The following is a 24,864-nucleotide window of genomic DNA, read 5'->3' as shown; positions in this document are numbered from 1 at the left end:
TCCAAAGCTCCATCCTCAGCCAGTAGGAGCTACAGACACTCAAGGCCACTTCCCTTCCCCTTGAACAAATATTTGTGAAGTTTCTACCACGTGCCTGGTGCCAGGGCTAGAGACCATTACTCCTTCCCTCCATAGGCTCCAATCCGGAGGAGAGGCGGGTGTAAGGGAAGAGGGCAGCGTTAAAAAGACAAATCCCGAGTTATGATTGCAGTAACAGAAAGTAGTAACGAGACGCTGTGGGAGTACACGAAATAAATAAAACAGGGAGGCCAAACAGGCTGCAGCTCATCTCGAGATCTCATGGATTGTGGGTTTCCACAGGGGACATCTGACACCAAACATTCCAGGACACCAAAAGTGGTGGGGGAGAGAGAAGATGGCATTGAATCGGAGGAGCTGAGACAAACTGTGAAGAGTCTGAGGAAAGGCCCGTGCACTGGGGAAATTGGGGGGAAGGGAGAAAGAGAGGAGAGGATCAGCAGGGCTGGGAAGGGAAGGGTGGTGTGAGAAGGGGTGCAGTGTTTGGAGGGCGCAGACACTGGGGGTTCGGGGCGGAAGGCAGGCGCACCGCAGACACCCGGAGCCCGGGAGAGTGGTCGGAGGCCGCGGGCTGCGGAGGGGGTGGAGAGCGGCCCCTACACGTGCGCTACGTGCTGCGCGGGCCACCGCCCCCTCCCAGGCTGCTGGGGAGCCGGGCCGGCCCTCCGTCCCGGAGCCCCGTCCCCCGGGAGAGCGCGGGGGACTGGCGGCTGGAGGTGGGAGGGGAAGGGAGAAAGTCGCTCCCCTAGTTCGCAACCCTGGAGCGTGGTCGTCCCGTCGCCGAGACCGGAAGGAACGCGGGGAGCGCCTCATCACCAGGCGGGCGGATCTAGGGGCGAAGGCTGCAGATCTGGGGCGCAGGCCGGGGGCGGGGCGGGCTCGCGGAATGAGGCCTGCGGACGGAGGGGGCGGATGAGGAGGGAGCCCCCTGAGGATGTGTCCAAAGGATCTGGGGCAGCACAAATAGGGGTAGTTTGGGGGACGGCGGCCCGGGTGGGGCGGAGTGTTGTCCAAGAGTAAGGAGGGGGTTCCTGGAGACGTGGCACTCGGAGCGGGGCTTGGTTCCGCTCCGGCTGCCTGGGCTCCAACCCCGCTCTCCCCGAGCAAGCCAAACCGGACCCCGCCCAGGCCTCGCTCCCAAGGCCTCCGGGAGACCCAGCCCCGGGACCTCCGAGCCGGGGTTGCCCAGGTCCGGCCTCTGGGGCGTCCGGCCAGCCCCAGACGAGACAATGCGGCCCCGGCCCCGCCCCCGGAGGCTGATGCGGCCCTGGCCTTGGCCAATCACTGCCTGTGGCTAGGCTCTTTAAAAAAAGAAGAGCCGGCCGCGGTGTGGCTGTCAGCTGGGGAGGGATCCCTCCGCCCATGTAAACACACATCATAAAGGGCAAGGGAAGCGTCTTCTGCGGGGCGGGGGGAGTTGTCGCCTTCCCGGAGAGCCCTCTGGGTCCCTAGGTTCCCCTGACTACCCTGGCAACCGCCCCCTCCCTCAACGTCACATCGGGTCCTCGGGGAGCCAAACAGCTGCTGCCAGATCTGGGAGCAACAAAATCTCATCACTTAGGGTCAATACCGGAAATGGAGAGAGCTTGGGAGTTGGGAGCGTGAGGGAGTTCTAGTACACGGCTGAGGATTGGGAAAGATTATCCCAGGCTCATTCTTCCTGTGCACCTCAGTTAATAGTCATTACTGATACAAGTCTAGAATTTTTCTCAAAGTTATACTTATCTGGCTTGAAGGATGCCAATGTTAAGTGTGAAAATAGTCTTAACGTTCTCCCAGGAAAGAGCACATGACAGGAAATCAACTGCAGCAAAACCCTCAAGAGCAAATACACCCATGGCAAAGAGCAGCAATGATTCTTCTCCCCAACATTTTATTATGGAAGAATTTAAAATATTCAGCAAAGTTAAAAAAATTTTGCAGCAAATTCCTCTACACCCACCACTTAGGTTCTACCATTGACATTTTATTATAATTTTATCTCATCTCTATCTTACATTGATGACTTTTTCTCTAGTAGAATGCCAGCTGCCCCTTGGCTTAAGTCTCCGTTGCAGTGGGGAGCAAAAAAAGGTTTATGTAGGTCCGAAGCCCTAGAGAGCCAAGAAAAGGAGTACCTTCTGCAAGGCCCTTTTTAAACAAACAGTTTAAACATGGGGCCCCAAAACATGGGGCCAAGTATCTCTGGGAAGAGTTTGTTGAAGAGGAGGCTTCTCTCCTCCCCACTTTTTAACTTGAAGAACCCTTAAGGATAAGAGAGACTTCTTTCATCTAGGTGAATCTGAAAACAGAGCTAGGACGCTGTTGGTCCAAATGATACTTCCATGGGTTTGGCTGCTTTCTGGATGAAAGAGATCTTTTTAGTGTTGAGGTCCTACTTGTTAAATTTCCTCTCTCCCCTTTCCTGGGCAGGACACTAGGCACTCACCCTACATACACACACCCCACCCATGCCTCAAAAATGTTCTTAACTTTTAAAATTACTTAACCTCTCTGTGCCTCCATTGCTTGCTCTGCAAAATAGGGGTAATAGTAGTACCTACCCAACGGGATGGTTGTGTAGATTCAATGAGCGAATACACAAATACACGCAAAGCATTTACAACAATGCTTTCACACAGTATTAGATTAGCATTAGATAATTAATAGCTATCAGTCATATGCTAATAACTCTAGATTTACATCTCTATTTCTGATCTCTCCCCTTCGGATTTATACTATTCAGCCTGTTGGATATTTCCAACTGTACCGAAGAAGACACGTCAAACTCAACATATCCAGAAGTGAACACATGATCTCCCTCCTCATACCTCCTCATTTATATAATCTAGGGAAATGCATTGGCAATGCCGGTGCACCAGCAACCATTCAGGTATGTACCTAGACACCTGAATCATCCTGGATACCTTAGTGTCCTTCCCCAATTTATCACTATGTCCTAATTTTAACTCCTACATTTGCATGCATTCTTCCGAATGAATAGCATTGCTGCCTTAATTTCGGCACCATAGTTTCTCAACTGGATTGTTTTTAAAGTCTTTGGCTTCTCTCACGCTCAACCTTGCCATTATTTTGCTCCCGGACCACTCTTTTCTCTGTAACACCTCTCATTCCAAAAGATAGAGTCTCTATCACTTGTTAGCTGTGTGAATTTGGGCAAATTGCTTAAACAACCTGTGCCTCACTGTCCTTATTTGTAAAATGGAAGTAAGAGTACCTGCCTCAAAGGGTTGTTGTGTAGATTAAATGATTAATTATGCAAAGCACTTAGAACAGTGCCCAGGATATGCAAGTGCTCAAGAGTGTTAGCTTATTATTAACATTATAACTAGTGTTTTCTCACCTCCATTTTGTTCTTACTTTCAAGCCGGTCCCCCTACTAGAAAATCCTTCCCCATTATGCCAAATACCTTCGGCCCCTCCCCAGGTTTTACTAAGTGTATATACTTCTGTCATGGCACCTACCCCAGTGTACTGACATGACTGATATAATCCATTTATGTGTCCGATCTTCTCCACCAGAGTATTAACTTCTTGAGGGAAGGGACTCTGGCACGTAGTAAATGGTCAATAAATGTTAGCTCCACTGGACCGTAAGGATCAACTTCATCCCGAGGCCGAAGGCCCGGGCCCCGCCCGATTCGGGGGCGGGGCCGGGAGCTCGGCGCGGGGTGGGGGTGGGTGGGGGTGGGGGTGGGACTCTTTTTCCTCGCCGTGGCGGCGGAGGCGCACGGCGTGGGTTAGAGGCAAGACGTCGTCGGAGGAAGGCTGAAAAAGCCCAAGGTGCTGCCGTTGCTAGTACAAGTCGGACTTGCCGTTGCCGGAGTCGCGTCTGCACCCGTCTCGGACCCAGCGCAGCCCGCCGCCGCGGTTCCGGAGCCCACCCTGCCCTCGCCCGTGCCCGACCCGCGGTGATGGAGCCGGCCACCGCGCTGCCCCCGGGCCCGCGCCCGGCGCTGCCCCTCGGGGGCCCGGGCCCGCTGGGCGAGTTCCTGCCTCCCCCCGAGTGCCCGGTCTTCGAGCCCAGCTGGGAAGAGTTCGCGGACCCCTTCGCTTTCATCCACAAGATCCGGCCCATAGCCGAGCAGACTGGGATCTGTAAGGTGCGGCCGCCGCCGGTGAGTCACGCCGGCACCCCGGATCCTGCTCGCGGCTGGGGGAGGGAGGTAGGACGCGCGGGCCGGGGAGGCCCGAGGCGCGGGGGGCGGGGAGCGGGGGTCGCCCCGGAGGCCGCGTCAAGTTTGGGGCTGCCCCGGGGTCGGAGTTGAGGCCGGGGGAGGAGGACGGGGCTTCTTCAGGGTGGGAGATGAGGAGCGTGGGAGAGCGGGCGCTTCGGCGGTGCCACCCCGAGGGCCCCGGGCGACGCGCGGCCCGAGCGGACGGGTGTGCGGCCCGGCCGGGGGTTCGGGTTCGGTTCCGGATGGAGTGGCGGCCGGGGTGGGCGAGGGGGTGCTTCCTGCCGGAGGCTGGCGGCGGCGCGGGCGAGGAGGGCGGGCGCCGGGCCCGGCGCTGCTCGGCGGGCCGGGGCTCGCCTCCTCCCCCGGGGTGCGGGGGTGTGTGCTGGGTGGGGGTGGGGGACTTGCGAGTTGTCGTGCGCGGAGGAAAGTTTTCAATATGGCGGCGGGAGCCCCTGGTCCTTTGTGTGGTGGCGGCGTCGGCCCGGAGCGGCCCTCACCTGGGCGCCCCACCCCGCGGGCCGGGGCACCCCCTTGCCCCCCGGGCTCCGGGCTTCCTGCTGTTCCCCGGGCCGGGCTCGAGGAGGGGGCGTCCAGCGCTGCCGGGGGGCGGGGAGGAGCCGCGGGGCCGGCCCCGGAGCCGAGGTGTTGTGGGGGGCGTAAGTGTGTGGGGGGCACTTGGGGGTGGTGGGGGAGCGGGACCGGCGGCGGAGGGTCCGGGGCCCGCCCGGCCGCGCACACACCCGACTTCTGGCCCGGTCGCCCGGCTCCCCGGGGAGGTCTCGGCTGCGCTGGTGGGGTGGGGGGCGAGGCCGTGCGGTAGGGGGACATGTCAGACCAGGAGACCTGCGAAGCCGCAACGCGCACTTCCCGCGCCCCCCACCCCCCACCCCAACCCCCGGAGGCTGGAATGCAGCCCCGCTTCAGCCCTGCGAGCCGTGCCTAAAGCGCCTCGGGCCTGGGGGCTGTGTGTGTGAGGGGTGGGGTGCTGCTGAAGTCATCCCTAACGGCTCCAACGTTGGCTCCAGCGTTCGCTGAGGAGAGCCCGGCCGGCCCTCCGCTGGCCCCCACGCCCGCCCCCCACCCCCGGCTGGAGCTGGGTGCGCGTCGACACCCCTGTTTTTTTGCCCACCTTGTGGATGGTCGGAGTCCGAGTTGGCCTAAAGGACGGTTGGACGGGCCGGGACCGTTGGGAAGGATGTTTAACTGCCTTTCCTACAGTTTAAGAATCTTCTCCCCACTCTTCCCCGCCCCCCACTCCACCCCCACTTCCACCCCCATTGGAGGAAGATTCCCCCCTCCCATCCCTTTCTTTCTTAAGCTCGCTCTTTGTAATGACATTTGGAGTTGCAGGGGTTCTATATGTAGTCATTAGGGTTTGGAAATCAGTTTTGAGGGAGATCTCTTAATACGTCGTTTCTCCCGTCTCCCTTCCCCCTCCCCCCCAAATTAAAACACGGACACCGTACTTTGGTTTTTCTTGGACAAGTTTGAAAATGAAGATGAAATCTATGCGGCAGAAAATAACTGGTCAGCTCGTATGGGGGAAATGTTTGAAAATAGAACCATTTCTCTCAAGTGGACAAGGTTGATTCTTGTTGCTTAAGGGACGTGCATTTCTTCTAGAGTGCAAAGGGGCCTGCAGAAGTTACAGCCGGAGCTGATTAGAGCCAAGGTTTTAATTCTTGAAGAATAGGTCATGTTTCAGACATTTAGCAGTTTAGTTTTATGTCATATGCTAGGAAGGGTGAGTGTGGATGTTGTACGTTTGCATTAGTGGGATTTTAGTCAGAAATGAGGCAACTTGGTTAAGTTCTTGGTAACCAAAATGTGTGAAGTCTGGTTCCTGGGAGTGAGAGTTGTCCTCCATGTTGGTATTGTGGTGTACAAGGGCTGGGGTAAACCCTTTATCTTTATTACTTTGTGCCTTTTCTAGGGCCCTTTCCCAAAAAGATAGTGTTGGCTCTGGTTAGGTTTGGCTACCCATTTCCTCATCTTGGCTAGGATAGGAATAGTAAGCTTTACAAAATGTGTGCTCATGTTGCCTTCTCCCATTCTGAATGTCAGACAGACATGATGGCCACCATTTTGTATTGAGAGGAGTACATTCTACTGCCTGAGGAAGGGTGTTAAAGAGGCACAAATAATCTACAAACACAACCAGTGCTCTGTTTTGGAGACCTCCTTTGTGTGAGGGGGGCTTTCTTCGTCCTTTGTTTAACAAAACTCCTGTGCCAAATGGAAAGAGTTTGTTGTTGATATAACCACAAAAAGGGAAATCTTTCCAGAAGTTGTAGCTCTTGAAGAAGGGTCTTGTTGGAACAAAGGTTTCTTAAGAGATGTAAACAGTCTTTGTTTCAGAAACTGTTTTGTTTTAGGAAGCTGTGAACAAGTGGTTTCATATAGTAGAAATAAAGCAACGACAAAAAAATAAGAGGTACGAAATACTGTCCAAGGCCATGGCTGTATAATGCCTGTGTTCTAGATGATTTTTGTTTGCTAATTTTTTGGAATACAAGTGGCTGTGTTAAAATGGAGATTGGGTCTGTTGGTATTTGTCCGTTGGGAGGTTAGGGGAAGAATTGTAAAGCACTTCCATTTCCTTTTGTTCTTATCTTTGTATCTTTAATTAATGGTACTTACATAGTTTCAGTTTATAGCTGCTTTCTGTGAGGGTCCTAAACTGCTTTGCTCTTGAAAACTTGGGGTTCACAGAAATTTGTGAAAATATGGTAAGGTAAATGTGATAAAGGATAATAAATCACGAAGACTGCTAAATCCGGAGTTAAAAGTTTAAAGAGGGAAATAAATGTTTTTCAAATTACATCGAGCATGTAGGATAACCAGGCTTGTTTCCTGGGCTTAAAAAAATTTTTTTTAAGTTTACAATTAATCTGACCTCTGGTTTTGCTACCTTTAAAATGCGCATTTTCATTTCCTCTTGATGTACTTAGATGTCTTTGTAAGGACAGATTTTCCGTGCCGCTATGTGGTATTTGGAAATGATTAATTTTAGGAGTGTAACTATTAGGGAAAAAATAGTTGGCTGCTCAGTAAATACTTTTTTGAGTCTCCCAAGTTTGATTGGAATATATTTGATGGCTTTAATAACTTTCTTTGTTGCCCTCAAATGTCTAACATTTGGCCACAGATAGACAGAGTCCACAAATTTCTTCTGTGGCAGTGTCCAAAAATCAGGGATTTAAATCAAACCCCAGATGGCACAGTAGACACATTTTTTTCAACTTTAACTTCCTGTGGGTCGTTAGTTTGATCCCTTCATTTTATAGCTAAAGTGTAATACTCTCAAATGTTTTAATATAGTCAGCGTCTTTGAGTAGGCCTGCTGGTTCTACCATTAGGAACAGGGTGGAACTTAAATACACATTTCTTTGTATGGTTAGAGGTGTTAATGATACGGAGCTCATTTACTCTCATTCCAGCCTATCAATCTCCTTAATTTTAGGTTTGATTGACTTTGGCCTAACCCTCTCTGTTTTCCCATTTCCTTTGGTGTCACAGTATTTTTCTCTGGTTGTGATTCTTTGGCCACCTTAGACCCGCTTAACATTTGGAGAAAAGGCTTATCAATGGAAACATCCTTGAATGAAGGAAGAACTTATAATGACTACTGAAAAATAACAGCTTTATTTAGATATAATTCATATACCATACAATTCATCAATTTAAAATGTTTTTAGTTGTAGTTTTAAGTAGTTACAGAGTTGTAAAACCATCACCACAATCAATGTTAGGACATTTTCATCACCCCCAAAAGAAACCCTGTACCCACTTGTATCTGCCTTTTAGGACAAACGTAGGACTATACTGCTCAGAAGAAAAACTTTTTTCCTCACTTAGTAGGAGGTTGGATTAAGTCCTACAGATGTAGTTCGAAAGTTCCTTAAACAAAGCAAAAACAAACTTCATTTGTTATAGTTTTTGAATGGGCGTTTAGTTAAATTTGATCTTACCAGTGGTAAATTGTAAATTGGTCACACTAGGAGCCACAGACCTATTCACCTAGCTGTAATTTTGTTGACCTAATCAACAAAATTAATAGGCTTTTAGAATAGAATGTGAGCGATATTACAAATACATGAGGCAGCTTAAGATTCACGCCCCCACGGGAAAAATTTCCCTACCAGTGATTACAGGACTTGTTTTTAAACATGCAGCCTAAACCTCCTTAAAGAGCAAAATAAATAGAGAATTGCCTTTGAAAAGTGTTAACTAAATGTGTTAAAGCTAGGTTTTGAATTGTTCTGTTATTGAGATACAATTATAAGAAAAATTAGGGAAAATTTGTTAGCCCTCAGTTTCATTCTTTGTCTCTCTCAGGTACTTGAATTTTCTTTATGGTATGTTGGCTTAAATTTAAAAGTATTTCTGGTTGATAGAGGAGCAGAACTCATTTATTTGTTTACTTTGGGGCACAAAAACAGTTCAAGATGCTTAGGATACTTTAATAGGCAGACAGAAATCTTCCAGGGAGAGAATTTTCTTTTAGAAAGGAAAAAAAAATATTGTAAACTATTTGATAAAAAATTTGACTCTGGTTTATGTGCTGTAAATGGGATCTTTTTCTAGACTTTTGTAACCTCTTGTTGTCTTAATTGGACCCCATTAAAAGTTGGCTATAGAAGAGGATAAAGGGAAAACTCGTGCCCCCACTCTCACCCCCCCATGAAAGTGCTAATTAGGGTCCTAGATTTTAAGGTTCCAGGAAGCCTACTTGTGTACCTCTTTCCAAAGGCCATATATAGGTTTTAAAAAACCAGGAACCCAGAAGATCTTTGCTTTCTTCCTTGTACAGACCTTTCCGTTTGATTTGTGTTGATCTGGTGGTGTGATGTTTTTTCTTCCTTGCTAAGATATTCTCTGGAGATTATGCTCATATACCTTTTTTAAGTGCAGAAGATCATTGCCAACCTCAAAAAAAGTTAAGTGGAATAAATACTGGGAATTGAAGGGCTGTCTATACTTTTGTTTCTGAAATTTTTGTTAAGTTTGGGTCACTTGAAGAGGAATCACTAGAGGCAGTGTTGAGTCCCTTTGGGGTAAGTGGGTGGGTAGAGTGGTACTTTGGGAAAGCCATGTCGCTGGGCTTCTCCCATTTTGCTTTATATTATTTAAAGTTTGAGAAACTTGTAACTGGGTTTTAAAGTCTGATTTGTGAGAAACTTGTTCAAGATGTGAGAATTGTATGCTGCGTACAAGGATTTTTTTTGTTAACAGCTGTGTCTTAGCATGGAATTAAAGACAAAAATTAGATGAGATGTTACCTTTGTACATCTCCACAAGTTCTTCCAAAAATGCTTTTTCTGTCATTAACTATTAGATGATTTCTATAATGAAGGTGCTTTTTACAACTCCCAAGTTTATGAACCAGACTAATGAGGAAAAGCTGCCTCCAGGGCAGCAAGACCTTTCTATTCCATAATTGTGTGATGTTTGGAACAAAAATGTGGAATTTGACTAAATGCATTCTTAGGAATCCTTTTTTTTTTTTTTTTTTTTAACATTCAAATCTTTCCTTGCAGACCATTGCTCTTAAAGCATCATTACCTTACACCTTTAGACGTGGCCTAGAGTCATCTCATCTGTTTATCTTTTTTTTTTTTTTTCACGTAAACTTTCTTTCTGGATATAAAGATTACTTTGCTGTACCAGAGCCATCACTTCAAGAGTTCAAATGAAAGTTCTTCTATTAAAATATTCAAGCATTCACAAAAACATAGAGGATATAATCCCTTTAGCTATTTTCCTGGATATAGGAGAGCAGAAAACAGAGTAGCAGCAGTGGGGTTGAGAGTAAGGTAGTGACCTTTAGTTGTATAGAACAACTTGGCTTAGCTTTTGTTTTATTCAGGGAACGAGTGAGATTTGGGCAGTTAGGAATGAGGTTTCTTGCCTTTAGTGAAGGTGGTCACCTTGCCCAATTAGGATAGGGATCGTATTTCTCAGTTTTAAAAAATTTCAGTTTTTTATTTATTTAATCTCTACACCCAGCGTGGGGCTCGAACTCATGACCCTGAGATCAAGAGTTGTGTGCTCTTCTGACTGAGCCAGCCAGGTGATCCTGTATTTCTCAGCTTTAAACAGTGGCTTCGTTCCTTTATTACACATTTGTTGGAACCTGTGCAGAAACTTGACCATCTTCAGGCCAACTCTTGGCATCCAGAAGTTTGATGGCAGTAGTTGGAGTAGGTGGTGGTTGGAGGGCATTTTCCACAAGCATCTTTCCGTTCTCTATTTGCCCATTTTCTTTATCTGTCTGCTAGACTATCTCAGTAGAGTTGGGAGTCAGGAGTAACCAAAAAAGTAGAGTTAAGTCCCTTTCTGGAAAAGGAGTTTTAAGGAAAGGAGAATCAAAAGGGTCTAATGAGTTGTTGGTTAGGTTGTTAGGTTCACTTTTCTGTTAAGAATGGTAGTGTTTGACTTTCAACCTTGATGGTGCAGTGTCTGTTGTAGCAGAATTGCTGATTAACATTTCTGTGGCATCAAAAGTTTAAAAGGAACAATTTAACAATCAGGTCATTGAAAAATATTTTCTGTCAATAACCCCTTGAAATCTAATTGCTTTTCCCACCGAAATAGTAACTTAATTTCTCAGATGGGAAACTAGTTAAACAACACCAGGCAGAAGATCACATAATGAATGGCTTTTTAGTACTTGTCAATTCCATTTCACTTGGTAATGTGTTATTTTACAGTAGATGTGAAATTTAAGGAATATTTTGCATGGGTGAAAGTAAGCTTTATCAAGGGGCGTGTATGTGGATTATTACTTTTTAGAAGTCTATACTTTTATTATGTAAAGGAAGGGATATGGTGTTTCTAGATTTTAAAAAATAAATGAGTAGAGTCTTGACTCTAATTCCATCATGACCTTGGACAATGTCATTTTTCTCCCAACGTATGCCTTCTCATCTGCTGTAAGGGGATCTGACACTGACCTAGGGCTGCTGTCCAGATTAATTAATTGATGGATTGCAAGGAGCTTAAGTCCCAAAGCTTTATTTGCTCACTGCTAAGAAGAGTATGGGGACAGATTTAGTGAGACAAGGGTTAGTGCCAAATACATATCCCTCCTTTTCCCCTACAGTGAAGGGATTTTTAAAAAGTGAAACTTGAAAAGTGAAAAACTAGCCTCAAAACTACAGTATATAGAATGTAATTCTTCTCCTGGCCTAGGTAGAAGCTTGTCTTTACTTATTTATTTATTTATTTATTTTCCTAGATATTTCAAAAATTGGTGAGATTTTAAAAAATTAGTGAGGGGGCACCTGGGTGGCTCAGTTGGTTGAGCCTTTGACTCTTGATTTCAGCTCAGGTCATGGATCCCTGCCTCGCATCAGGTTCCGTGTTGAGGGTAGAGCTTGCTTGGGATTCTCTCTCTGCCTCTGTCCCTCTCCCCCGGCTTGTGCATGCTTGCTCTTCCCCTTCTCTCTAAAAAAAATAAAAATAAAAAAATTAGTGGTATCAAAATCTTTTTCAAGTAGAGCTGTTATTTCAGAAAATTTGCAGGTTCACGTGTTATGTGTGTGTTGTGTACTGTGTGTATACAGGCAGGAGTTTGTATTTGGTGAGCTTTGTGTTAAGAGATGTTTAAAATTATTTTAATTTCTCTTAGTATGAGATGGCTGTGATGCTGTTGAAGCCCTGCAAATGGAGGGCGTTATATCTTACCTAACAATTCAAATAATGCCAATGCTAGCTAGATAGGAAATTGAGTTAGTACATTGAGTCTTTAATATTCCACAATGATTTTACTTATCAAGTGGTGAGAGAAGTAAAAGAGGTGGCAGGGAAAATGTTTATTTTGATCCTCAAGACAGAGCCAGATTATATTTTATTCTTTACTAAAAATTAGGCAAACTTAAAAAAAATAAGTGAATGAAAACTCCCATACAAACCTGGGTTCCCTGTTTTTTTTTTGTCCAAATATGTCTTGTTATTGGACCCCATAACATTGCCTCTTAGGTGGACCTATATATACTGTGTTTCTGCTAGTGTGGTTTTTTTGTTTTTATCCTGAATCAAGCAGTTTACTCAGTATTGTTTTGTAAATAGACTTTATTTGGGGTGCATGGGTGGCTCAGTCGGTTAAGCGCCTGACTTCGGCTCAGGTCATAATCTCACGGTTTGTGGGTTCTAGCCCTGCATCAGGCTCTGTGCTTACAGCTCAGAACCTAGAGCCTGCTTTGGATTCTGTGTCTCCCTCTCTCTCTGCCTCTCCCCTACTTGCGCTCTGTCTCTCAAAAATAAACAAACATAAAAAAATTTAAAAAAATAGATTTTTTTTTTATTTATTTTGAGAGAGAGAGAGAGTGACAGAGAATCCCATACAGGCTCCATGCCATCAGCACAGAGCCTGATGTAGGGCTCGATCCCAGGAACTACAAGATCATGATCTAAGCCGAAATCAAGAGTTGGATGCTTAACTGATTGAGCCACCCAGGCGCCCCTTAGTACTGCTTTCTGTATGTATTAAAAAGACTCTCTGATTGCATACATAACAAGTGTTAAGCCTTTGAATGTTGAGTATTTTAGTTGGGAGCATGCACCTAGTCTAAGATTTCTTTTCTGAGCTATGCTCCTTACTTAGCCCTAGGCAGATTTTTGTGCATTCCTGTGCTAATTCTTGCCATCTTACTGACTTGACCAGATTGTAATGTTCAGAGAACTAAAGTCTAAAACTTAGTGTGTTTTGAGCACTTGGTTGGAGCTTTTATTGAGCACATATTTCTATGTGGCGTACATACTCCATTTTTCTCTAATCTCATAACTCCAGAAACGAAGAACAAATCCCTATCAAAACCACATAATTACAAGTTCTTTAAGGCAAGATCCTCTCAATTTTCTGTGTGGTTGTACCAACTCATCATTTGATGATATTTAAACCAGATGGTAACGTCTCATCTTTGCCAGTCTTTAAAACTTGAGAGAAGAGATGTGGAGAGCAGGATCTCTTAGGATTTGTATTCTGGTATCTTTAAAAAAAAAAAATTTTTTTTTTTCATTTTTAGAGAAAGAGAGCAGGAACAGGGGAGAGAGGCAGAAAGAGAGAGAGTAGAGAGAGAGAGGGAGTGAATCTTAAGCAGGTTCCACGATAGTGTGGAGCCCGATGCAGGGCTTGATCCCATGACCCTGGGATCATGACCTGAGCTGAAATCAAGACTCAGATGTTCAGCCAACTGAGCCACCCAGGCTCACCTGTATTCTGGTATCTATTTGTGGGACAGGGGTGAGGGGTGGAGATTAGAGAGGTCTACAAAGAGAATCTTTGGAGTATAACTTACATTTTGTAAAATTTCAAGTATTCCAAGCTTTTTCTTCTCCCAGAGAGGCTCTTATCCAGTATTATGATGTATTTTGGACAAATTGAGAATAGCCACCAGATTTTCCTGTGGGAGGCTGGCTTCAGGGATATGTGTAGGGTGTGGGTTTAGGGTTTTTAAAAATTGTACTTGATGGCAGCCCATTCTTCTGGGTTCCTCTCTCACACCATTTTTTTTTTCCATTGCTAATCTTGTGGCTTTTCTCATCTTCCATGTGTAAAATATATCTTTGACTTATATAACTGCTTATCAAGATTTTTTTTGAGAGGAACAGAGTTTAGAATTTGACTTAGGATCCAAGGTAATTTGTTTTTGGAGGTTGGTATTAGCTAGCTAGGAAATGAAAACAGACTTCATGGAAATACTAGAGTAGGAATGAAAACATTTGGTTTGTGGTGTATGTTCCATTGTTTACGTGTTATCTTTGAGCTGCTAGCCTTAAGAGGGTCATGACTATTTTCAGTTTATTCCATTAAACTGCTTATAAAGTGGGGATAATGCTAGCCCTGCTTTACATAGTGAAGCCTAAACTTCTCAGGGTCACCTGACTATTTTAAGTGGTGGAGTCAATATTTGAACCTAGACTTTGTGCACTTAACCACTATATTGAATCCTACTTCCATAGTAATGATACAGTTATGATTACATGAGATAGTTGATGGAAAATTATGAGTCTTATTTTATTAATATTTATTATTATTACATATCTGTATAATTCTGCTTATACATTTTCTGCCCTGGTATAGGCTACCCCTTTTTTCTGATAGGCTCAGCAAAAAACATTTTTATAACCTAGTTCTTGCTGCTAAGAACTGTTTTATAGATAAGGAAACTGCTGAGAGAAGTTTAGTGACTTATCTAAGGTGACACAGCTTTTAAAAAAAGGACAAATTAGGAGATTTCAAATCTTGCTTTTTACTTCCAAGTTCACTGCTCTTCCTTTTTTAAAAAAAATATTTATTTATTTATTTATTTATTTATTTGGGGGGGGGGGGGAGGGAGGGAGGAAGGGAGAGGATGTCCGTGTAAGCACACAAGTAGGGGAAGGGCAGAGAGAGGGGGAGAGAGCGAATCCCAAGCAGTCTCCACCTGTCAGTGCAGAGCCCAGTGCAGGGCTAAGATCTCACAAACTGTAAGATCATGACCTGAGCCGAAGTCAAGAGTTGTATGCTTAGCTGAATGAGCCACCCAGGTGCCCCTATTTAAGAAATTTTCTTTATTTTTTTAATGTTTATTTTTTTAAAATTTTATTTGAGAGAGACAGAGTGAGTGGGGGAGGGGCAGGGAGAGCAAGAATCCTAAGCAGGCTCCACATTGTCAGTCCAGAGCCTGATGTGGGGCTTGAACTCACGAACTTTGAGATCATGGCCTAAGCCGTAATTAAGAGTCAGATGCCTAGCCGACTGAACCACCCAGGTGCCCCTGAGGTTTTTTTTTTTTTTTTTTTTTTTTTTTGGAGTAAGAGAGACAGAGCATGAGCAGGGGAGGGGCAGAGAGAGAGGGAGACACACAATCTGAAGCAGGCTCCAGGCTCTTGAGCTGTCAGCACAGAGCCCGACGCAGGACTCGAACCCGTGAACCACAAGATCCTGACCTGAGCTAAAGTCGGATGCTCAACTGACTGAGCCACCCCTGAAATTTTAAATCATATACTCTGCTTTGTTTTAGTATAGCATGTATGAGCTTCGCATTTCATGTACTGTTGGTTGCTTGGCTCATTTGTATGGAAACTCCTGGCTCATCAGTCATCATCCTGGTGACCACCCGGGTTCAACTAGAAGAGTATTTAGGCCCCCAGATTGTAGCCCTTTTCCCATCAAAATCATCCTGGGCTCCATCCCAGAATTAGAATCTCATGGGATGCCCAAGTATTTGAATTTTAAGAAGCTCCTCTGGTCATTCTAAAGCCCAGCTAGGTTTAAGAACTATTGGTTTAGATAGTTCTTGATGAGGTTTAGGCAGCTGTTCATATAAGGAATTCTCTTATCTGTTGACTTTGAATTAATAGAATTTCTCACCTCCACTACCAGAAACAAGGGAGTCCTTTTTGTCAGCTCTGATGAATGAAGAAATGAATTAGGTCCTTGGGTTTAGTTGTGGGTTCAGTTCAGTACATTTATTAATATGTCAGTAAGTGCCAGGCATTGTGTTATGAGTATTAGAAATGAATTAAGCAGCTTTCATTTACAGGAATTCATATAGTCTACTGGTGAGAAAGATCTGCAAGTAGATTATATGGTGTGATGTACACAAATAATGGAAATTGTGTATCAAATGGTCGAAGATTAGGGCTGAGGGGATGTGGAGGTAGATGGAGTAAGGGGGGAGTGGAGCTGCTTCAGATGTTTGGGAGACTTTGGATTGGGACAGGGTTAGGGAGGAAATAGGGGTGTAGAAGGAGATTAGAATCTGACAGACCCTCCAGAAATACCAACATTTACACAAGGAAGAGGACCTAGTTGTAGGCTGCAGGAAAAGTGCCAGGGGAAAAAGCAGGTTTGTGGAGGGCCAGTATTTGAGACTTCTATGACTTTGTGGTGATGATTTTCTTAAGTCTCAACTCTAGACACAGCTGCAAAATCCTTTATTTATAACCTGGAAAAGTAGATAATAGAAGAGTTTTTATAGTGTGTGTCCCTTTGATACCAGGCAGCCATTCAAACGAGGACCACTTTTATCAGGCTGGAACTTTGGCATATTTTAGGTTAAAACGGGTTATCTTTTAAATCAAGTTATTATTAAATGTGGCAATAAATATGAAGTAAGTAAGGCAGTGAATAGTGCTAACTCTATAATAGTAATACCCAGTGTGGTTTGAGATATATCATAGGATAAATTTATTTTAAGACCTTTGGAGATAAGACCTATTTATCTACCATTGTAAGTTGAGCATGCCTGTGCATTAGTAGATCCTTTTCTCTTTCAAAAAGATCTATCTAGCCTTGAAGCATGTTCAGAATTACAGTATATTGAATAGACTTGCAGGTTGCCCTTACATAAATATTAAACAATCTGACAGTGGGATGAATGGAGCCACTTGCTAGCAATTCCCATTCAGGTCCAAGCTTCAGTCTTTTACTTCAGATATGGCTATTAGGGATCATCATACAGGTTCTAATATTATTTCTACTTCTAATGTTCGGCTTGCAGTTAATTGTGGCAGGGCTAAATAGTTGTTAGATATTTGCATCCGGTGAAATGTATGGCTTGCTATTTATGTTTTTTTTTTTTTAAAGTACAATTGCCACATGTCTTTATATGAAACATCAAACCAAACAAAATTTTGTATTCTTCTGGTATCTTCTTAGAGACTCAGGTCAGTTTTTAATGTCACTGTTGTCCCTTTTGTGACCTTGATTTTGAATCTTGGAGTGTCCAGTTTGTCAAGTACTAAAGATGTAGAACATGTGTTTATAGATTTAATGAGGCCTTAAAGTTAGGGTGTGTGATGTTTAACTTTCCCTGCCCTTCGTGCCCAGGTGGGTTTGGGTGTTGCTGAGGGGAAGGTTGAAGGGGCAGAGTCTAACCTTTTTCCTAAACTCCTTCCCCTGACAAATCATTTCTGGAACCTTTCTCTGAAGTATGTCATCTTTTCTTAACCTTGGTAGCCTCAATTTTCTGCCAGAAATTGTCTTTTCCTCACTGGGATCCTAGTTATGAAAGAAAACAGAATCAAAGCTACATATTAAATTTCCTTGGGGGAGAAACTGTGGCAAAATAGCTACTTGATTGTAACATGGCTTGGTGTAGACATATTGAAGTAATATTTGCATCAATTATAATTGCTGTAGGGGAGAAGGATCTGAAATTTCTTCTGGTTCCATTCGGTGACTTGTGTTATAAGATGTCTGTGAATGATTTGAAAGAAATAATGTTTTCCTCTTAAATTTTCATGATTGACCTATCATGTCAGCCCATTTGAGTGGAAGATGATTTATTCTAGAAATTTATCTTTCTTATGATCATTCTGGGTGATTTTTAAAAGGATGCTTCCAATATAGAGAGGCCTGATGAGACTTTGAGGGTTATGCCAAAACTTTGTTGAATCACTTCAGTAGGTAACTTTGGTAGACATCTATTAGGGGCACTTTGGAAGAGTAAGGTCTTCATGTGATCTAGTTATCCCCTTATTTTTATTGTTTATAAACAAAATGGTACTTGGATTATTCCTGTAAAGCGGTCTGGAAAGGAAACCATGCTTTTGAGGTTTAGGGGAAGCATTTTCCATAGTATTTTCATGTGGTTTTTGACAATTATAAATTGAAGTCATTTAGAGGTCCTGAAAATACAGATTATTATTACTAAGTTTTATTAAAAGTGGTGGAGGAGGTCCTTGTTGGAACTAATGTTTGAAAAAGTAAATATCATGACATGTCTCTCTTTTACCAGTGTATTTTCATTTACTAATAGATGCTCCTCCATAGAAACAGTGCTTGGATACTTTATATCCTTTTAAATAACATGTTCTGTAAAACTGAAAACTGATGGCTTTTACCAGGTCCTGTCAATTATAGGAGTTATAATTTTAACAAAAGTTCTTATTCCTTGGTCTGTAATATTTTATTTTTATTTTATTTATTATTATTATTTTTTGGTCCTTAATATTTTAGTACAACTGTTAAACGTCCCTGTATGTTTCCAAATGATTATGCAGGCATTTACAGGATCTTTTTGGTGGTAGGACTTTTAGGGATGATGACTGGGTTGACATTTAGTATACCTTTTATTTTTTAATATATATATATATTTTTTAACATTTATTCATTTTTGAGAGAGAGAGAGAGAGAGCAGGGGAGGGGCAGAGAGAGAGAGACACACAGAATCTGAAGCAGGCTCCAGGCTCTGAGCTGTCAGCACAGAGCCCGATGCGGGGCTTGAACCCATGAACCATGAGATCATGACCTGAGCTGAAGGTGGACGCTTAACCAACTGAGCAACCCAGGCGCCTCATTGGTATACCTTTTTTAAAAATGTTGGCATTTCACAAATAGGTCAAGAAATCATTGTTAGTGAATAGAGAAAACACTTGGAGATGCTGTTTTTAAAATACGGATGGATAGAGTTCCATGGAGGGATGGATTGGATGGGATTTCTGTAGGGATTAAGATTATTAGGACAGTTGTTTTCAAGGGTTTGGATTGAGGACTGACTCTTGGAGGGTGCACAGGATCCTTCCATCAGATCCAAGGGGAACTTCCTCTTTTTGACTAAATATTTTTAGCCAGAGTTTCTTGGTATGCTTTAACCAAGCAGTATTCTACAGCTGATTGACTACAGAAGATATGAAAATCCTGTTTGTTTCTGTTCAGCCAGACATTAAAGAGACTTGCAAAATATATGCAAACTAACACAATGCCACTCTTCTATTTTTTGCTTATTATTAAATACATTAAAACATTCTTAAATTTCTACTGTAATAAAAGTGAATAGATACAAGACATATAGACTAAAGCTCTTTGAGGTCCTTAATTTTTAAGAGTTTTAGGGGGTCCTCAGGCCAAACATTTGAGAGTTGTAGTAGTAAAAAGGGAAACTTAGTTCTGCAAAGGCCTGACTCAAAAGGAATAAATCTAGGTTCTATGCATGTGTAAGAGGTACATTGATTGATTGTAGAGGCTATTAAAAAACCAGTAGAGGGTTTGGTAAAAACTTCAGTTATCTGTTCTTTCTAGGAAGTGAAGTGAAAATTTAAAAGTATTTTCTAAAGGGCAAACAACAATAAGTTTTCCTATATAACCAGTATCAATTAAAATGTCAGAAAGTGGGCCTTTTTTGTCTTATTGTCATTTTATTAAGTTTTATAAAATTTATAATAAACATGGTTGTGTTTTTGCTTCTTGAGCTGTCTTTTGGGGTCAGAAGTTTGGAACATAAAACAAACTGATCCAAGTGATTTATTATTATTATTATTATTATTATTATTATTATTATTATTTTTAATGTTTATTTTTGAGAAAGAGAGAGAGAGAGACAGAACCTGAAGCAGGCTCTAAACTCTGAGCTGTCAGCACAGAGCAAGACGTAGGGCTCGTACTTAGGAACGGAGAGATCATGACCTGAGCCAAAGTTGGATGTTTTTTTTTTTTTTTTTTTTTTTTTATGAAATTTATTGACAAATTGGTTTCCATACAACACCCAGTGCTCATCCCAAAAGGTGCCCTCCTCAATACCCATCACCCACCCTCCCCTCCCTCCCACCCCCCATCAACCCTCAGTTTGTTCTCAGTTTTTAACAGTCTCTTATGCTTTGGCTCTCTCCCACTCTAACCTCTTTTTTTTTTTTTTTTCCTTCCCCTCCCCCATGGGTTCCTGTTAAGTTTCTCAGGATCCACATAAGAGTGAAACCATATGGTATCTGTCTTTCTCTGTATGGCTTATTTCACTTAGCATTACACTCTCCAGTTCCATCCACGTTGCTACAAAGGGCCATATTTCATTTTTTCTCATTGCCACATAGTATTCCATTGTGTATATAAACCACAATTTCTTTATCCATTCATCAGTTGATGGACATTTAGGCTCTTTCCATAATTTGGCTATTGTTGAGAGTGCTGCTATGAACATTGGGGTACAAGTGCCCCTATGCATCAGTACTCCTGTATCCCTTGGATAAATTCCTAGCAGTGCTATTGCTGGGTCATAGGGTAGGTCTATTTTTAATTTTCTGAGGAACCTCCACACTGCTTTCCAGAGCGGCTGCACCAATTTGCATTCCCACCAACAGTGCAAGAGGGTTCCCGTTTCTCCACATCCTCTCCAGCATCTATAGTCTCCTGATTTGTTCATTTTGGCCAAAAGCAAAGTTGGATGTTTAACTGACTGAGCCACCCAGGTGCTCCTGATCCAAATGATTTTTTAAATTGACTTAATATTTTTAAGAACTGTTAGATTTAAAGAGAAACTGAGTAGAGTTCCCATATACTCCTTGACCTAGTTTCCCCCTTTTATTTGTTTAATTTTCTTACTGTTTATTTGTTTAATTTGAGAGAGCACATACGAGTGAGGGAGGGGGTAGAGAGAGAAAATCCCAACCAGGCTTTGCACTGTCAGCGCAGAACCCAACATGGGGTTTGAACTTAGGAACTGTGAGATCATGCCTGAGCTGAAATCAAGAGGTGGACACTTAACTGACTGAGCCTCCCAGGTCTCCCAAGTTTCCCCTTTTATTAACATCTTACATTATTATGACATATTTGCTATAATTAATGAACTGATACTGTTATTAACCAAAGTCCATATATTTTATTCATATTTCTTTAATTTTTAGCTAATATCTTCCTTCTGTTCCAGAATCTCATCCAGGATACACATTACATTTAGTTGTCATGTCTCTTTAGGCTTTTTTTTAGCTGTTGTTGTTTCTCAGGCTTTTTGTTGTTGTTCTTGTTTTTTTTATTTTATTTTATTTTTTTTTTTTTAATTTTTTTTTCAACGTTTATTTATTTTTGGGACAGAGAGAGACAGAGCATGAACGGGGGAGGGGCAGAGAGAGAGGGAGACACAGAATCGGAAACAGGCTCCAGGCTCTGAGCCATCAGCCCAGAGCCTGACGCAGGGCTCGAACTCACGGACTGCGAGATCGTGACCTGGCTAAAGTCGGACGCTTAACCGACTGCGCCACCCAGGCGCCCCTGTTTTTTAATTTTTTAATGTTTGTTTATTTTTGAGAGAGACCCACTGAGTGTGAGCAGGAGAAGGGCAGAGAGAGAGAGGGAGACAGAATCTGAAGTGGCTCCAGGCTCTGAGCTGTCAGCACAGAGCCGGACGTGGGGCTCAAACCCACCAAGGGTGAGATCATGACCTGAGCTAAAGTCAGACACTTAACTGACTGAGCCACCTGGGTGCCCCTTGGGCTTTATTTTTATTGACCTTGACCGTTTTGAGGAGTACTCACTTGGGTATTTTGTAGGATGTCCCATTATTGGAATTTATCTGATGTTTTTCTCATGGTAAGACTGGGTATATGGGCAACTGATTTTTATTTATTTTTAAGATTTTATTTTTATTTAAAAAAAAAGTTAGGGGGGGGCGCCTGGGTGGCTCCGTTGGTTAAACATCCAACTTTTTGACTTTGGCTCAGGTCATGATCTCACGTTTGTGAGTTTGAGCCCTGCATTGGGCTCTGTGCTGACAGTGCAGAGCCTGCTTGGGATTCTCTCTCTCTCCTTCTCCCTGCTCCTCCCCTGCTCATGCTCTCTCTCTCTCTCTCTCTCAAAATAAATAAACTAAACAAAAAAATGGTAATAAAATCATAAAATTTTTAGGTTTATTTTAAAAGAGGCTAAAATGAACTTCCTAGAAGGTAAGGATGTTTTATTTGTAATGATTAACATTGGAAAGTAAAGAAAATAACCTAAATGTCCAATAATAAGAAATTTTAAAAAGTATCAATACAATAAAATATTAAATATTCACAGTATAGTAAGTAAAAGGAAAAATATATACATATTTTTTAAATAATGACTTAATTTTTTGAAGATTATGAAGATAACTTGCATTTTAGAAAATACTGGAAAGATGTATACCAAAATACAGCAGGTTTTCTCTGAGATTCTTCTTCATATATATTTTCTGATATTTTAGTAATGAGTGTACTTTTGTATTAGAGAAAATTATTTTAAACCTATTCTATTGCTTAGCTTTTATGGCAGTAAGAGAATATGTAGTCAGGAAGTTTTATATAGTAGATATATATGAAATGGCTTGGTTAATACAAAATACTAATATTGTGGAACCATACATAGGCTTGCCCACCACAGTGTTAATTTTTATAGTATAGAAGTTGAATTCTCTTGCAACCCTAGCAGCTTCTCTCTTCCCAGATCCATTGTTAAGTGCCTCTATCCTTGAATTACATATCTAAAACAATCTTAGAAAAAGCTCTTTAAGCATGGAAAATGTGACAGTGTATTCTCCTTTAAGTAGCAAGGTTGCATATATCTCAATAAAACTGGAAAAAAAATACAGCAAAAAAAAAAAAAGGATGGGCCTTGAATATTATATATTAACTTATTAATGCCATGTATTAACTTGTGAATGCCATTTTTTAATGTTTATTTTTGAGAGAGACTGTGCACGTGCATGCACCTGTGCATGAGCGGGGGAGGGGCAGACAGAGAGAGAGACAGAATCTGAAGCAGGCTCCAGGCTCTGAGCTGTCTTCACAGAGCCTGATATGGGGCTCGAACCCACGAACTGTGAGATCATGACCTGAGCCGAAGTCAACTGAGCCACCCAGGCACTCCCTATGAAATATCATTTTATACAATTTGATAATGAAGATTAGAGAATTGAAACCATTGTTTTAAACATAACCAGTCATAAAACAAAACAAGGTTACATTAGGCTTCCTGGGAACTGAAGCTCTGCAACATAAATGTTTCCTCATAGCTAACATTTTTGACTGCTTACTTTGTAAATGCCAGGAGCTCTCTAAAGGCTTTTATCCATATTATTTAAGCCTCAGTTTCCCATTTATACATGTATTTAAGCTACAGGGAGATGAACTAGTAGAAAGCCACAGTCAGGGTGTGAACTCAGGCAGTGTGACACCAGAGTACGTCCTCTTTAACGTGTTTTACTGTGCAAGGATAAGGGAAATGACATCATTGTGCTTTAAAAATGAGCACTAGAGAAGTAACAGTGGGGAGGAGGGTTGAAATCTAGGGGAGCCCTTTAACCTGTGTTGAAATTGGTCTAATGCCAACTAGATGCTGACTAGAGTTAGGCTGGAAGGATAGAGTCCTTAAAGGTACAGCTTAGAAGTCAGATGCTCCTTGAAAGTTGAGTTTACACAGACTTTTTGCTAGAAGAAATTATGTTTCATTGGTCAGAACTTAATGCAATATAATACTTGCTATTTTTGCTTTATAATACATAATCCTTTATATTTGTAATTCTAATTTTCATCATAGTCCTGAAGGTAGATATTGTTTATACGTTTCGAATGGAAAAGTTAAGATCCCTTAAGTGGTGATTAAAGAACCAAGATGCATACCAGGTCTTCTATTTAGTGCATTGCTCTTTCTGTCCTACAGTATATATATAACCTCCTGACATTTTGAGGAGCCAAGTGTCTCATCCATTATCATGTCTTGGTTAAGTATGAGAAGGGACTGAAAAAAAGTAGGTTGGGATAGTGAGATAAGAACTTCAGGATGCAAAAATTTTGAAAGCCACACACACTCACAGGATTTTTTTGTGACCCCTAAGGTTACAGACCCTAAGGTTACAGACCCCTTTGAGAATTTGGTGGAAGCTGTGGACTGTCCCCCCAAAATCCACATACACTCAATTCAAATACAGTATAAGAATCTCTGATTTAAAGAATAAAAGTGATTCTGTAGTCTGAAAAGAAAATCCTCAGTATTTTTTTTACTAGTGGCTCACTAAGAATGGGAGATCTTTATTTTTTATTTTTTAATAAAGTTTATTTATTTTGAGAGAGAGAGGCGGGGTGGGGCAGAGAGAAGGAGAGAGAATCCCAAGCAGGCTCCGCACTGTCAGTACAGAGCCCAACGTGGGGCTCAAACTCAACGTGAGATCATGACCTGAGTTGAGATCAAGAGTGGAATGCTTAACTGACTGAGTCACCCCGACATCCTGCGGATGGGAAATCTTAAGCAGACTTTGATCAAATGGATGGCTAATTAAAGCTGCTTGGTGCCAAGCCTACCCTGAGGGAAGTAAGAAGAAAGGGGGAAGTTAATATTATCTAACACATTTTTATTTCTGTTCTGAAGACATTGAAGTCCTTTGAATTAAAAAACTTTCCTGATAGGGGCACCTGGGTGTCTCAGTCAGTTGAGCTTCCACTTTGGCTCAGGTCACAGTCTCACGGTTCCTGGGTTCGAGCCCCGCGTGGGGCTGTGTGCTGACAGCTCAGAGCCTGGAGCCTGCTTCGGATTCTGTGTCTCCCTCTCTCTCTGCCCTTTGCCCTCTTGTGCTGTCTCTCTCTGTCTCAAAAATAAATAAACAAAAAACCAAAACTTTCCTGATAGACACCCATCAGTGAGTGGTCATTGGACTCCACTGAGGGACTCACATATAGTAACTCTGCTTGTTTTTAAGTTTATAGATGGGGACTTACGATGATTATGGTGTGCCCAGTTCTGCCACTTTGTGCAGGTGTCTTAAGGACATCATACTGACATAAAACTGTTAATGCCATGAAAAAGTAGTCTTCTTATGTTGTATTTCATATGTGTTACTTAAATTTTTATTAAGATTGATAAATCTTGTGCTGCTCAACTGAAAATTTTTCTGACTTGCCTTAAAACTAAGATAAATTCTTTGTTCGGATCCTT

General features: G+C 42.6%; 1 protein-coding gene across 1 annotated transcript in view; it reads left to right on the top strand.

Annotated features, from left to right (window-relative positions):
- Positions 1-3,787: 3,787 nt before the first annotated feature.
- Positions 3,788-24,864, top strand: part of KDM5B (lysine demethylase 5B) — a 78,556-nt gene continuing 57,479 nt past the window's right edge. The window contains exon 1 of the mRNA XM_030302099.1: positions 3,788-4,157. Within this exon, the coding sequence (XP_030157959.1) occupies positions 3,954-4,157 (204 nt within the window). The 5' untranslated portion in view covers positions 3,788-3,953. The remainder of the gene's footprint in view (positions 4,158-24,864) is intronic.

The sequence above is a fragment of the Lynx canadensis genome, chromosome F1 (genome assembly GCF_007474595.2).
Source record: "Lynx canadensis isolate LIC74 chromosome F1, mLynCan4.pri.v2, whole genome shotgun sequence".
NCBI classification, from domain to species: Eukaryota; Metazoa; Chordata; class Mammalia; order Carnivora; family Felidae; genus Lynx; species Lynx canadensis.
Note: the sequence above shows the minus strand (reverse complement) of the source record. Positions and strands in the feature narration are given on the sequence as shown.